The 13,285-nt window shown below is 41.7% G+C and overlaps 1 protein-coding gene across 8 annotated transcripts in view; it reads right to left on the reverse strand.

Annotated features, from left to right (window-relative positions):
- LOC144767990 (guanylate-binding protein 1-like) overlaps positions 1 to 13,285 on the reverse strand; it is a 333,964-nt gene that overhangs the window by 292,186 nt on the left and 28,493 nt on the right. For 5 of the 8 annotated variants that reach the window (XM_078651373.1, XM_078651379.1, XM_078651376.1 and 2 more), the window contains 3 exons: positions 1,903 to 2,095; positions 1,657 to 1,784; positions 1,366 to 1,475 (listed from right to left, as the gene is read on the reverse strand). In XM_078651373.1, the coding sequence (XP_078507499.1) occupies positions 1,366 to 1,475; positions 1,657 to 1,784; positions 1,903 to 2,077 (413 nt within the window). In that variant the 5' untranslated portion in view covers positions 2,078 to 2,095. Of the gene's footprint in view, positions 1 to 1,365; positions 1,476 to 1,656; positions 1,785 to 1,902; positions 2,099 to 13,285 lie in introns of all 8 variants that reach the window. The other 3 variants (XM_078651372.1, XM_078651374.1, XM_078651377.1) reach the window with 1 other exon arrangement.

Here is a 13,285-nt window from a genome sequence, read left to right on the forward strand (position 1 = left end):
CATGTAAAAAACCTTCAAAATTCACAGAAAAAAACACGTTACAGGAAAGTTATAGTGAGGCTGACATTTCACTCGTACAAAACCAGAGAAATTCAGACGTTATAGTTAGCCAATCTAACAATAACTCACGCTCCCAAAATGCACTGCTGAGGATGTCACATATTACATAACTCATGACATGACAAGGTTAGAAAAAATATTTCATGAGTCTTTAAAGCTGTCTAAGGACACTGTCTCCTTCCTGTCATCAAACCCTCAAACTTGGGGAGGTAACAATCTGAAGTTAAAAAGCAGTTAGGCAAGTTCAAAAGCAGTGTCCCCAATTGGTGCAGTTCCATTTATCCCTGATCCCTGGAGTTCAAGGGATTTTTGTTGCCGGATCTATTTGCATTCCAGAGGGTCAAGATTTGTCTTATTGATATTTTCGTATTTTCACTTGATTTATTAAAATGCATTCTATTTGGGGTAATCTTTTTTCCTTATCTTTACACTGAATGGTTTCAGCAACTGTGTTGCTTATGGGCACATAGCAACCCCCAGTTTCTCTTATATGAATATACAATGTTATATTTGGAATATTGGGTCTACCTCATTCTCATTCCTACACAATACATCTGTGGGCTGTTGGACCCAGTCATATCTGAATGCTGCCAATTAACCTTCCTCATTTCTAACAAGTTAAAACTCAGAGTAAATCCCGTCCCTCTACAGCCATCTGTTACGGTGGTGCATTTACTTCAACGTGTGTTTCATGCTGGGGCGCGGATAGTGTCAAGTATGTTAAATGCATGGTTAAGGAAGGCTATAATGCTTCCATTATGAGTTGCCAGAGTGGCATCTGGGAGGGGGAAACTGCTCCAGGCAACTTCAAGTGGTCTGGGTACAGAAAACCAGATACATATTTATGGGGTGCGGATTCACAGCTGCAAAAACCATTGCTGGAAGAGGGGCAGCACTACGAGGGAACAAATACTACTCCTTATGGCAACTCTGCAGACTCCCTACCGACAATATCTCCTACTGAACCCCTATCTTACCACCCACAGCCTATATTAAGCCTCCCACAAATATTCACCACCTGACCAGAGGAAAGTTTCTCAGTTAAATTCCACAGAATCAGAGGAACATCTGTGCAAAATGAAACCATAATTCTTGGTGTGGAAGGTTATTTCCGATTGCACGTAGTTTAACATTTAATCCCCATTATTTTCTATCCCAATATCTCCCTGCACAGTTAACAGGGAACTCATATTAGGGGCCTAAATGAATGATCATTGAGTAGACAGTGATGAGCCAGGGACAACATGACATACATTTACACATCATTCTCAAACCTTCATGACACCCACTCCGATATGAGGATACTACAGCTGATCCATGTCCTTCTGGTTGATGGTACTCATGCTGTTGTAGACAAAGACGCTGCTCAGAAGCACAGCTAAAGTGACAATCCATAAGTCATTCTTCGAATCGACCTTGAAAAATAAAGAATTATTTATGAGATAAGACTTGAATTCTACCTTTCTTGGAGAAGAGAGTTATAACTAATCTATGCTTTAAATGTACTGTTGATTCAAAGGATTCACTAATTAAAAGCACTAAAAACATGCCACTGCTCTGTGCCCACAACCTTTTGTGACATTCTTTCCCATTCACCTTTTCTAAGTCGCCGACCCCCTCTGTGTCCAGCAGCACTAGGGTGTGGCCTGGTTTTCTGGGATGTGGGATACACAACATCCAGATTCCCTTGGTGTGAGACTGGACGGAGGATCCTATTGAGAAGCCTGGAAAAAGGGAAAAGGAGCAGGGTGCCTGAGATGAACCAACACAAACTGCCAGCGAAAAGTTAAACAATTGATGGCCAATCATTTTATTCCCAACAGTGCATGGTAGCGGCCTTACCTTTTTTCTTTTTAGACAGCATGTTCATAAGGTAGGACTTGCCTGTGCGGTACATTCCTCCAATGGCCACCACCACCAGAGGTTGATCAATGCTTTTGAGGATCTCCAAAGCATCTTGCTGTACGTGCAATGGCGCATTGTCGTCGTTTCTGATGAGACACACTGGCGCTTCCATTATTTATAAAACGATGACCTACTGGTAAAGAAAAGCAATGTCAACTAAAGAAAAGACAACAGCAGTGCAAGAATCTTCCACTCTGTCATTTTCATGTGACTTTGATTTTTACAGCCCAGGTAAACACAATAAGTATGCAGAAAAGGACTTTTATCATTGTTGGCTTTTTTTCACATGCACAGTTACATAGGTAGCAATTCATCTATAAATATATATTTCTGGTGGACTTGCTTCTAACCTCCCAGTCTTTCCCCCATATGTCCCATAGATTTCTATATCATTTTATAGTGGTCACCCCTCATATACTTGTATAGCTGGCAATCTTTGTAACAGTCCTATGGACTAATGAACCCGACAGTCCAGCCTCTACAGACCCAAACAGATGTTCACACCTGTTGATCGTGCGCAACAGTTCTTCCAAACACATATATCTTTGTGGTGATAGAGTCCCACCCACACTTTTTTCACCTTACTGCCCAGACCTGGTCATTTCTGCCGCAGCGCAGGGACACACTAGCTAGTGTAGCTATGCGCTTTATAAACGTGTTTATTATTATTTACTTACACCTTAGAGTCTTTCCCACCCATCACGTAGCCATAGCATTGTCTTTGCAAAACAATGACCAAAACTCTTCCAGAATAGTCGCTAGTCTAAGGAAACTCTGGAATATACCTTGTTTTAAAGTTTTAGAAAACTCATTTGTTTTCTAAAACAAAATAGATAGGTGAGGAACTGAAATCTGAATTAGGCCTAGTAAAACATATAACTACAGTTAGAAATTAGCGTGATGTACCTATTAGACTAGTGTAAGTGTTCGATTATTAATAAAACTCACATATGTAATATTTTAGGGATTAATGTGCACCTTATTTTAGTTTTCGTCTTTTCATAGGCAATATAGTTTGGCCCGTCCAGCGCCATTTTGTGGCCTAGTCAGCTTGCAGCATTAGTGGAAACCTACCATTACACTTAGTAAGAGCCGTTTTCCTGAGAAATAGTCTGACAAATGTAACAAACTGCTGCTTCTGCACGTTAAGCCTGTCAAGGTTGTAGGTAGGGGTAGGCTGGATAAGCACATTCCAGGAGGCGATGTGCGGACTCTCCTAGAGCTAGCAGAAGGGAGTCACCCTCCTCGACCTTGCTATAACAAGCTGAGCTGAAACCAAGAATGCTTTGTGTCCCATTATATGGTCTTTCCTTTGCACCAACCTGTACCAACTTGTATTTTTCCTTCTTAGGTAACGGTTTCGAAATGTAACAGTATATATGTGATCTGTTGATAATGTGCCAGCAGTCTTCTCGGCGGACCTCGAGGGGTTAGGTCGCGAGAGGCTCCTCTGGCAGAGTTGTTTCTTTAATAAACGATTGGACCTTCTACACTGCCAACTGACTGATTATTGGTAATTGGTATTAGGGCTATTTGTAAGTATAGCTCTATAGGGTTGTAATTATTTTTCTCGGTACTTCATAGGCATGCCTGATGTCTTTGATTTTCGCTAACAACACAAGTAGAGTTGAATCTCATTGTTGCAAGTGCCATCCTGCACCTCATTCCATCGTTATGACCAACCCTGTGGGCCTGATTTACAAACGTCACATACACTTTTGAGTAAGCTTACTTCTCAAATCTGAATATAAATTACAACTAAAAATAGTATTAAGTACAGCACTATACATTAAACATTAATTCATATTTATTATAATTTAGCTATGTTAAATAATTTATTATAACATTATTTCCTATATTAAGTACATACCTCCATTATTATCTATGAAGGGTGTTGCAGTACCAGTGGATAGCCATGTGTAGTGCTGGATTTACTACTTAGTTTTTGTTTTAGTAGTAACTTGCACTCAGTTTCTGAACACCAAAAATGTGTAAACTTACCTAATAGTATAAGATTACTCAAAGTGCAAGCTTACTCAAATGTTATCAGAATTTCAACTTGAAGCTCTGACCAAAATGTCCACAATGGGCTAGTGCAATAAAGTTATCACGTAAATTCACAGGGGGAACAACTCTGTCATATCTCATCTTGGCTATCATTACAAACTGAGAACTCATTCAGAAACATTAAATATGGGCAAACCATGATCGGTACACAACTTTCTCATCTACCTCTCCCAATCATCTTTACAACCTCCTGGAGAACTGAATCCTCCCTAAAATCTTCAGCCCACTCTTCCTTCTTGAATGCACATCCCATCACCAATACTCGCCACAACCTCCTCACCGTCAAACATATCATCAACCTCTTACACCCCTATTTAGGGACAACTGCTGCGTGTCTGCCTAGCGGGTACTCTGATGGCACTGAAGGTCATCACGTCTGCACGAATCAGCCTCCCAGAAGGTCTGGACATCAGACATGCTGCCTGTTTGGTTACCCACACCAGTTACACACTCAATGAAGTGTTGAGACTGGAAAATGTTATGGAAGGTGAGCTTGGGATGTGTAAAAATTCCAAACAATACAAGAATTACCTGAGGACTTAAGTAAAATAATCATAAAGTAGAGCTTGACCTTATGTTAAATTGTATGCTGTTAACTTGCTGCTCAATAAATAAACTAAATAAACATGTGGGTGAATTTGCCCTCCTAGAAACAGAAAAATGTGGTATTATGTTTCTAATTTTGTTACCCCCGTATTAAATAAATCTACGTTCTGTATATTGGGGGATACTCCCTGTATTAAATTCATCTAATTTCTGTATATTAGGGGACATATATACATATATATATATATATATACATATATATATATATATATATATATATATATATATACACAGACACACATCTATATACATGGGGAGACAGCAATAATAAATGGGATTCCAAGGATCTACTTCAGTCTTTGGCAGCATTAACTATGGAACAAGGAGTTCCTTCCCGTACAGGTGAAAGCTCACTTAGTTGATTTATTTTCACTATAAATTATTTAATTACATTTGGGATACCAATCAACTTATTGAGGTCAGACCGTTATGTTATTCTTATTCAGCTTAAAGGCAATAAACATGGGGGGATATTCTCAAGAACGTGCGGTAATCATCACCAACCTAGGCTAACGCAACTTTACATAACGCCGTATATCGCAGGAAACTAACGCTGTGTTAAAGGCGTACTCTCAACACGCCGGCAACAGGCGATAGTTCCCTGATAATGCATCAAATGCCCGCGTTAAAATTACCGGGATGCCGATAAAAAAACAAACCCGAACTCGACAAAAGTTGCGATGGCCCAGACAGCGATATAAATATCAGCGCCAAGCTTCCACGTCAGGAGGGAAAATTCACCATAAAACATACATTTTACAAACCCACAGAACTGAGAAGCACCATGGATGAAGCTGGTGCAACTATAGAGGCCAACCAGAACCCCACAAACCCCCCGGAAGACCAGCCAGGGACCTTGTGGAAGGAGAAGGGCAAGGAAAAGAAGAAGAGGAACCTGTGATTCAGTCCGCAGGAAACCAGGGTCCTGATACGGAGGTGATAGAACACCACCAGCAACTGTTCATCATATTCACTGTGTCATTGGCAACTAAATAGTCAATATGGCAGTCCATCTTGGCCAAGGTGCATACAGTCGGAGTGAAGAGAAGGGAAGTGGACGACCGCAAGAAGTGCTGGAATGATGTGAAACGCGAAACCAGGCTGAAACTCGCCAACAACCGGAAAGCCGCAATGCAGACGGGAGGTGGGAGTCCAGCGCCACAGCAGGAGCTGGATGAGATGGAGAAAATGGTGTCCACTGTCATCAGGGGGGAGACGGTGGCAGGAGCTGGGGGACCAGACACTGCTCAATATGACCTGATCTGACAGGAACAGGGTGAGTAATGACCAGGGACTGAGGGGAGGAGGGGAGATGGGCACAATGGCACACATGCACAATTAAGTATAGCACAGTGCACACCCACAATAACCCTGAATCATGTCCCTAATCTCCTTTGCATACTGCAACACACATGGAAACAAAAAGTAGGCCCGTCAACAATGTGCCCAGAGGGGGCCCTCCCCACACATCACAAATCTCACAAAAAACCCATGCACATGTGCTGAACCCAGTAAAGCTGCAGGTCCATGAGCCAAACTGACAATGCAAGTGACACTGCATGCCGATTAGCATGGCTGCAGTCCAATTATCATGACATGGTGCACGCCACAACACTGAGGTGGCTGAGTGTGGACCACATCCAAAAAAGGAGCAGGTCACACTCTGACACATACACGTGCACAAACAACCCTTGACGTCAACAAGATATCTGCGGACAAACCATGCCCAAGAGTCCCAACTCCCACCAAGAGCCCAATTTACCCAAGTCTGCAACATATCAGCACTGTATGAGCACAGAAGTGAAAGGCACACTGCCTGAAAGGGATAAGGGACAGCAAAATCAGGGCTGCAGGGGTGACTCTCCCACAATGCAGCCCATAAGAATCTGAGCACATCAACATTGACAACAATGTGGTACAAACTGCAACACTCTCACAACAGAACAGAGGACACAGCTGCTGCCGCTTGTGTGTAGAAACTGGCCAATATCATTTGGCAAAGCTGGAAACTGTGACATGAGAATGTACAAGTATAACCTCACAGCCCTGATGGTGTAGAAATGTCCACTGTCCCGCATCACCTAGGCATCTCCTCCAAAACAGTCACAATGTACATTGTCATGCAGTCTGTCTGTAAACTTGTCCAATGCGTGACTATATATGGAACACACTGTTAAACTGCATCTCCCCTTTATATTACAGAGGGAGAATCAACACTTCCTGCAGAGCAGATCGTACATCTCTTCACTGATGATGAAGAGGAACTCTGCACCATTGACACCGACGCCCTCCAACAGCTCATGGGCACCCTCAGAACCCCAACACCAGCAGCAGGGCAGCCCAGCTGCATCGAGGAGACCCCACCCCTGCACAGACCACACAGCAGGAAGCACCCACCACCACGGCTGTCCCCCAGGACCCCCAAAACCAACACATGGCATTCCAATGCCATGTGTTGGATGGGCAAAAGGAGATTGTGGATCAGGTGTGGGTGGAGTTCGACCTCATGGCAGCCAAACTAGATGCCATACTTGGGTGTCTAAGTCCCATCAGGGACCACTTACAGTCCCTAACGGACAGCAACAGTCTGCTCTATGTTCTCCAACAATCCATGGCTGACATCGCTGGAGTCATGACTCAGAGACAAGAACAACTGTCTAGTCAAAGTGGCTCCAGCGATGTCACTCGGGAGTTGGGACACATGTGGAGGATCATGGATAACATAGAGCGGATGCAGGTGGAAAGAATGGCTGCCATGGCTGCACACCAGTGAGATGTAGCCGGGATCTTCCATGCCCTGCAGATCCTCATCATAGCATTGCTGCCACAAGGTATTGCGCAGATGAGTGCTCCTGCTACTACTCCATCCACATCTCCGCCCCCTGATGTGTCAGTACCTCACAGTGTGGCAGACAATCCACCTCTGGCCCCTGACTTGGCACTGCCACACAGTGCGGCAGACATTCCACCTCCGCCCCCTGATGTGTTAGTACCACACAGTGCTGCAGACGAACCACCACCACCCACATGTGAGGCACATCACACATCAGAGGACGATGATGTGGATGATTCTGCCATTCTGGTAAGAAAGAAGGAGTGTACCAAGAAGGGTATGGAGTTCCTCTGGAGACAAGTGTAAGAGCAGGGGGACACTGTAGGTGGGGTTGAACAAACAGTGGCCCCACGCTATAAAGAGAGGAAGGGGAATTCCCTTTTTCGGAACTAGGGCTCTCACACACCTAGCAAGCTAGGTGTCATGCTTCATCATATGAGCCTGCCCCTCGTCAGGTTGGCGCTGCAATACCTGATGGGCACCCAGTATGGGGCTCTTTAGTGGGGACCTTTTGTTCCTGTCTTTGGGTGCAGTGGGGTTGAGGAGCCTAGTAAGTGTAGATGTGGGAGGGGAGGGATTAAAACAGGACAGTTAATCCTAATAGTTATTTATTCACTCAGTGGTGCAAGGATATGGACCTGGCGATGGTTGTGAAAAGATCAGTCTATATACATTGTGGCTGTCTGAAAAAATGGGAGACGGTCTGGGGGGGTTGGAACACCTACCGGGGAAATATATGTGAACCCCCGCCTCCCAAGGACTCTGATTCAGATGCGAGTATTTGAACAACTTATGCTCAACGACCTCCTAAAGTACGTCCCCATGGGTAGGGGAGGGTTACAAAGGGGGAGTATACGAGCGAGGGTTTATGAGACTTGTAAAGAAAACTATATGACTAATATAGTAGTGTACTTACATGTCATGCAAAGTATGCTGTCATTGGAATGCTCTACAAATTGTTTCAATAACAACTGTTAAAAAAAAAAAAAAAAGGAAATAACTCACGACGAGGATGAGCTTCCAAGTACCAGCTATGGAGAAGTTCCTAACAGAGTGAAAGAACTGATCAAAGAGAAAACAAGTTCATTGAAAGAAACAGACATTATAAAGTTCACCATAAATGAAACTGCTGAGAAATCTGAAACTGAGTCCGATGACAGTGAAGATGAAACTCAATTGAGAAGAAGCTCAAGAAAAAGAGCTTGGAGAGTGGAACGTAACACTGTTGGACCTGAAACCAAGAGAGCTCGTGAAGGATACAATTGGCCTAAAGAAGCTGATGGACTGAAATTTAAACTGTTTAACAAAGCAAGAGGATCAAGTAAATGAAATAACCAGTCAAAAGGAGTTGTTGGGGAGAATGATAGAAGTTGTGCAAAGACCAAAAAGAGTGAGAAGACCAAATCAGAAATACAAGTCACCTGAGTGGACTTATATGATTTTGCCTCCAATACGTGAAGTGAATAGCAGCCAGGAAAATTTGAGTTGCCAAAACGTGGAAAAAGGAAAGTGAGTGAACTGTAACTCAAAAGAAAGGAAAGAATTGTTAAAATTTCTGGTGATAAGGACACTTTAGGTGCAAAGAAAAGATTAGATTAAAAGAGTCAAAATAAGGGCATTGTGGAAAGCACTGTGTAAATTAAAAATATATTGCTACTAATGATGTAACGAAATTGAAGTGTACTATTTTCAGAAAATGGTGTAGAATGTGGTTAATATGTACTGGATTATTAATGTTAGTATGGTTGATTTTAGCTATTAAAATTCCTTTCAGGCCTGACTTTGAAAAATCAAAGGCAAATGAGAGTATGAACGAAAAGACCCATGGAATAAAAGGTGAAATGTTGCATGTGTAAAAACCTGAAGTACATCAAGATAACTCGATTTGCGATTTTTCTCGTAATACGTTTTGAAAGTTATTGTATGAATATGTGAGAACGATGGATGCAAGTGACTGTCATGTCTGTGTGAAATTACCAGCATCTGTATCAGAAGGTGTGACATACCATCATCTTCCATTGACATATGGAGTTACATGTAGTGTATTAGCTAGTTTGTTTTATAGGACAGGTAAACTAGAGTATTAATATTCAAATTCTGATGAGAATTTTTTGAAAACTGAAAATTGTAGCTGAAATGAATCAAATCAAGCCTGCAAACATTTTTGGAGAATATTTTTGGGAAACACAAGAGTTGACCCATGATTATGCATTTAAACAAATTTGACCTGTAAAATGAGAAATGAAGAAAAAGCCTTTTTGGATATGGTAGAGGAAAGGAAAAATCAGTATAAAAGAAAAGAAAAAGCAAAACAATCTAAATCTACAATGTGAACATTTGAGGATGATAATATAGAAGGACATAATGTGAATGTGGCTATAAATATAGATACACCGTTATTAGGGAAATTATGTATTTGAAGAGATAACACTGTGTATGATAACTATTTTGTGGGTGCTAGTCAATGTGAAGATACATACATTGTAAAAGGGGATGGGGATTTAAGGGAGGTAATGATCCAGTTTTTCCTGGGATATATTTTCGGTGTGGGAATAACGCATATTATAGATTGCCTGATCACTGGTATGGGTCTTGTTATATAGGTCTGGTCTTTCCTAAAATTTTCCATGTAGATAGAGGAACTAATGGAATTCCTGTGATAGGTAAACCTTTAAGTCGTAAAAGAAGAGAAAGTGTGATAGAAATAATAGGTGATGTTTTTGGAGTATTGATACCAGCAGTGGGTGTATCCTTTAATGCAAACTGAATTCGAAAATTGTCAATGAGATTGAACCACTGGAGGTTGACGGTGTTCTTGAGAAACTTGGAAAAAGTTTTCCAGCAGTTAGAAATTGGTTTTTATGAAATAGGTAGATCGATAATAGGGAAAGTACAAATTCCAGTAACATTAATAATAGTAGTGTTTTTGATTTTAAGATTAGGTTGTAAACTTAGAACAAGCATTGGAAATGCAATAGGTCTCGCATTAGAAAAGTTGGAGCTATTGGTTTTGTAAATGACAATTTTTTTTATGTGTTGGTCTTGAAAATAGCTAAATTAATAGCTTTGTCATTTACAATGCCAATACTTTTAACTTTTTCAAATGTGACACCTATAGCATTTGTAATGCAACATGTTTTGTATGTACGTGACTTACCTGTATTCATATAACAAATACAAATGGCTTTTACATTTTTTAAATAATTAATACTTAAATAAAAGTTCTTGTAATTTATAATAGAAATAGCTTAAACTATTGTAAATAGCTTTTGTGAAGAATATGTTCAGTGTATTTTATTGTGATGAAAATGCAAGAACAGAGGTGAAATATTAATTGATTTTACAAATAACAATGGCTTTTAATTTTTTTCCGAATAATTAATACTTAAATGAAAGTTATTGTAATTTATAAAGGCACTAGCTTAAAGTAAATCCACAAAAAAAAAATCGATACCGCCGAACTGAGAACAATGTAATGTGAAAGCTCTTCATATTAGTACAGCTGCAGACCTCCTAATGTTGATTAAGTGCACTATAAAAAGAAAACTCAAAGGAATAAATCTGTGTCACTCGAGCCCTGCGATGGGGAGAGTGATTTCCATATTTAGAGCATTACATTAATAAATGTCACGAGCTTTGTCTCTTGTGTCCGTTTACACAAGCGATTGAGGCATGGTCTGTGGCAATCGAAAAACAAGGGGGAGGAGCATATCTGTGCCCAAAAAGATGAACCCCCGGACCAAACGCGAGGCCACCCCTTGATCAGCTGAAGGTCTGGGATCATTGGGAGTGTCTGGGGATGATTGCTAAACAGGACGTTCTAAATCCTTGTTTTGAGGTAATGTCTCTGTGCACTAACCAGCCTGCAGGCGCTGCAGCCAGGTCCTCTCCTAAAGTGATTGTAACATGGAATCTGTGAAGCAGAGATTTGTTTTATTGTATTTACTGCCCTGGAGATCCGGGTTTACAAAAGGACAACAGAAGGAGAAGGCCATAAAACGAGCCAAGCGTGTAATGCCCAGTGGTCCGGCTCGCAGCAGGCTGTTCTTCTGCACCACAAAGGAGCCGGCTAATGAGATGTGCAATGCAGCCTGGAGAAACGCGAGAGACGGCCTGGCGGCCGTCAAAATGAAAGTAAACAAGTTAAAAAAAATAAAAGTATTTTAACTTGTTCTTAGCTTTGTGCGCAGTGCCCAGATATACATTATCCCCTGAGATGCTGTTTTCCCGAAAGCTGTCCAGTGACCCCCGGAACTGTTTCATAACGCACCCGACAATCTCAAATGGTTACTCGTGCAAATGTAAGGCTGAAATCTGCTAACTGTTCCAAACTGTACACCCAGCAGTTGCCGAGCGCGCAGAAGTCTCTCTTGAAGAAGAACGCCGGCAGAGTATGCGAGACAAGACACTTTTTTTTAATACATTTGATGGATGCCGGTGGAGGAGAGAAGCCGAAGCTCACGTCGAAGAGGTGGTGGGGGTGAGACAGAGCAGTTCACGGAAGTCTCATGTGGCTTCAACAAGCAAAATAAGAAAAACAAGTTAAAAAAAATAAAAGCACACTGGGAGGGGGGAGGAGAAATGCGAGAGACGGCCTGGCGGACGTCAAATTGAAAGTACGGCCTGCGGGCCGTGGCCAGTGAATAAATTAGGGGAGGTGAAATGCCTGAGGCAGAGCGCACGCTGGGGGATGCCTGTGGGAGGGAGGCTGGTGGCTTTGATGTGCACGCGCTTTTTAGGTCAATGCGCTTGCACATTGAGCTTGCTTTTCACGGGCAAAGCATCAAATCGCCCCGATGGTTAAGCTCTGGTTAAGCCCCTGTATTCTCGCAAGCGCATTGACAGGCGAGACCAAAAAAGGAGAAATCTTAAAAAGTCTATAAAGAAAGCATTTGAAGAAAGACAAGAAAGAGAACCTGAAAAGGGTGACATTAAAATGGAAGAGTTCAAAGAGAAGCTTTATCAAGATAGAAAGAAACTAGAAGAAACTAAAGTATAACACATACTAATTGAAAGATTTTGAAACATGTTGAGATCAAAATTTACGAAATTTTGGGTGTTATTTGGTGATAAATCACTAAATGGGGAGTTGATGGAGCGAGGGTGAAAACAAAAAATGTTGTATACCCCTCATGAAATTTCTTCTCCATAACACTAATATGTACTAATCGTGTGGTTTTGAAATTAACCAACCTAGAATAGAATGCACACACACAAATACACGTGGGATACTAACTTGCTTGGATTGCAAATTAGAACATATTAATTAAGTGAATTTGTTATACTTACGCAGTACGTAAATGTCATAATCTAAAGAAAAGCCCGTGCATGTAAGCTTTTGTCTGTCCTATTGTGTCAGAAATGATGGAGAATGGTAAGTAAACCATGCTTATTTGTGGCTAAAAAAAGCTAGATAATAACTAACAAGGTTACCTTAGAATGGGGGGAGGTAAACAGAAGGGCTACACTTCAAAATCTAACATTTAATTGTGTTTGTTTCTGTAATAGTTCCCATAAAGGCCCATGAGCACTGTTCCCAATAAACTGCGCGCCTGCGCTCGCTCGCATTGAAGGGACCCCAAGCGCGCAGTGCTCATTATTTAGCGCGCACATTCTGAGACTGGTCGCGCCGCCGCTTTTAACATGCGAGCGGCGCGAAAACCCATCATTTTCTGTTCCCGTTCAAGTGCAAATGGCCCTTGCACTTGCTCTATTCCTTTCCTGCCTGTGCACCGCTGCGGGGCTGATTGAGGGCCATTGAGTTAGAATTCATATTAATTGCAGCGCACACGGGCTGCAATTAATATGAATACT

The sequence above is a fragment of the Lissotriton helveticus genome, chromosome 7 (assembly GCF_964261635.1).
Source record: "Lissotriton helveticus chromosome 7, aLisHel1.1, whole genome shotgun sequence".
Lineage (NCBI taxonomy): Eukaryota > Metazoa > Chordata > Amphibia > Caudata > Salamandridae > Lissotriton > Lissotriton helveticus.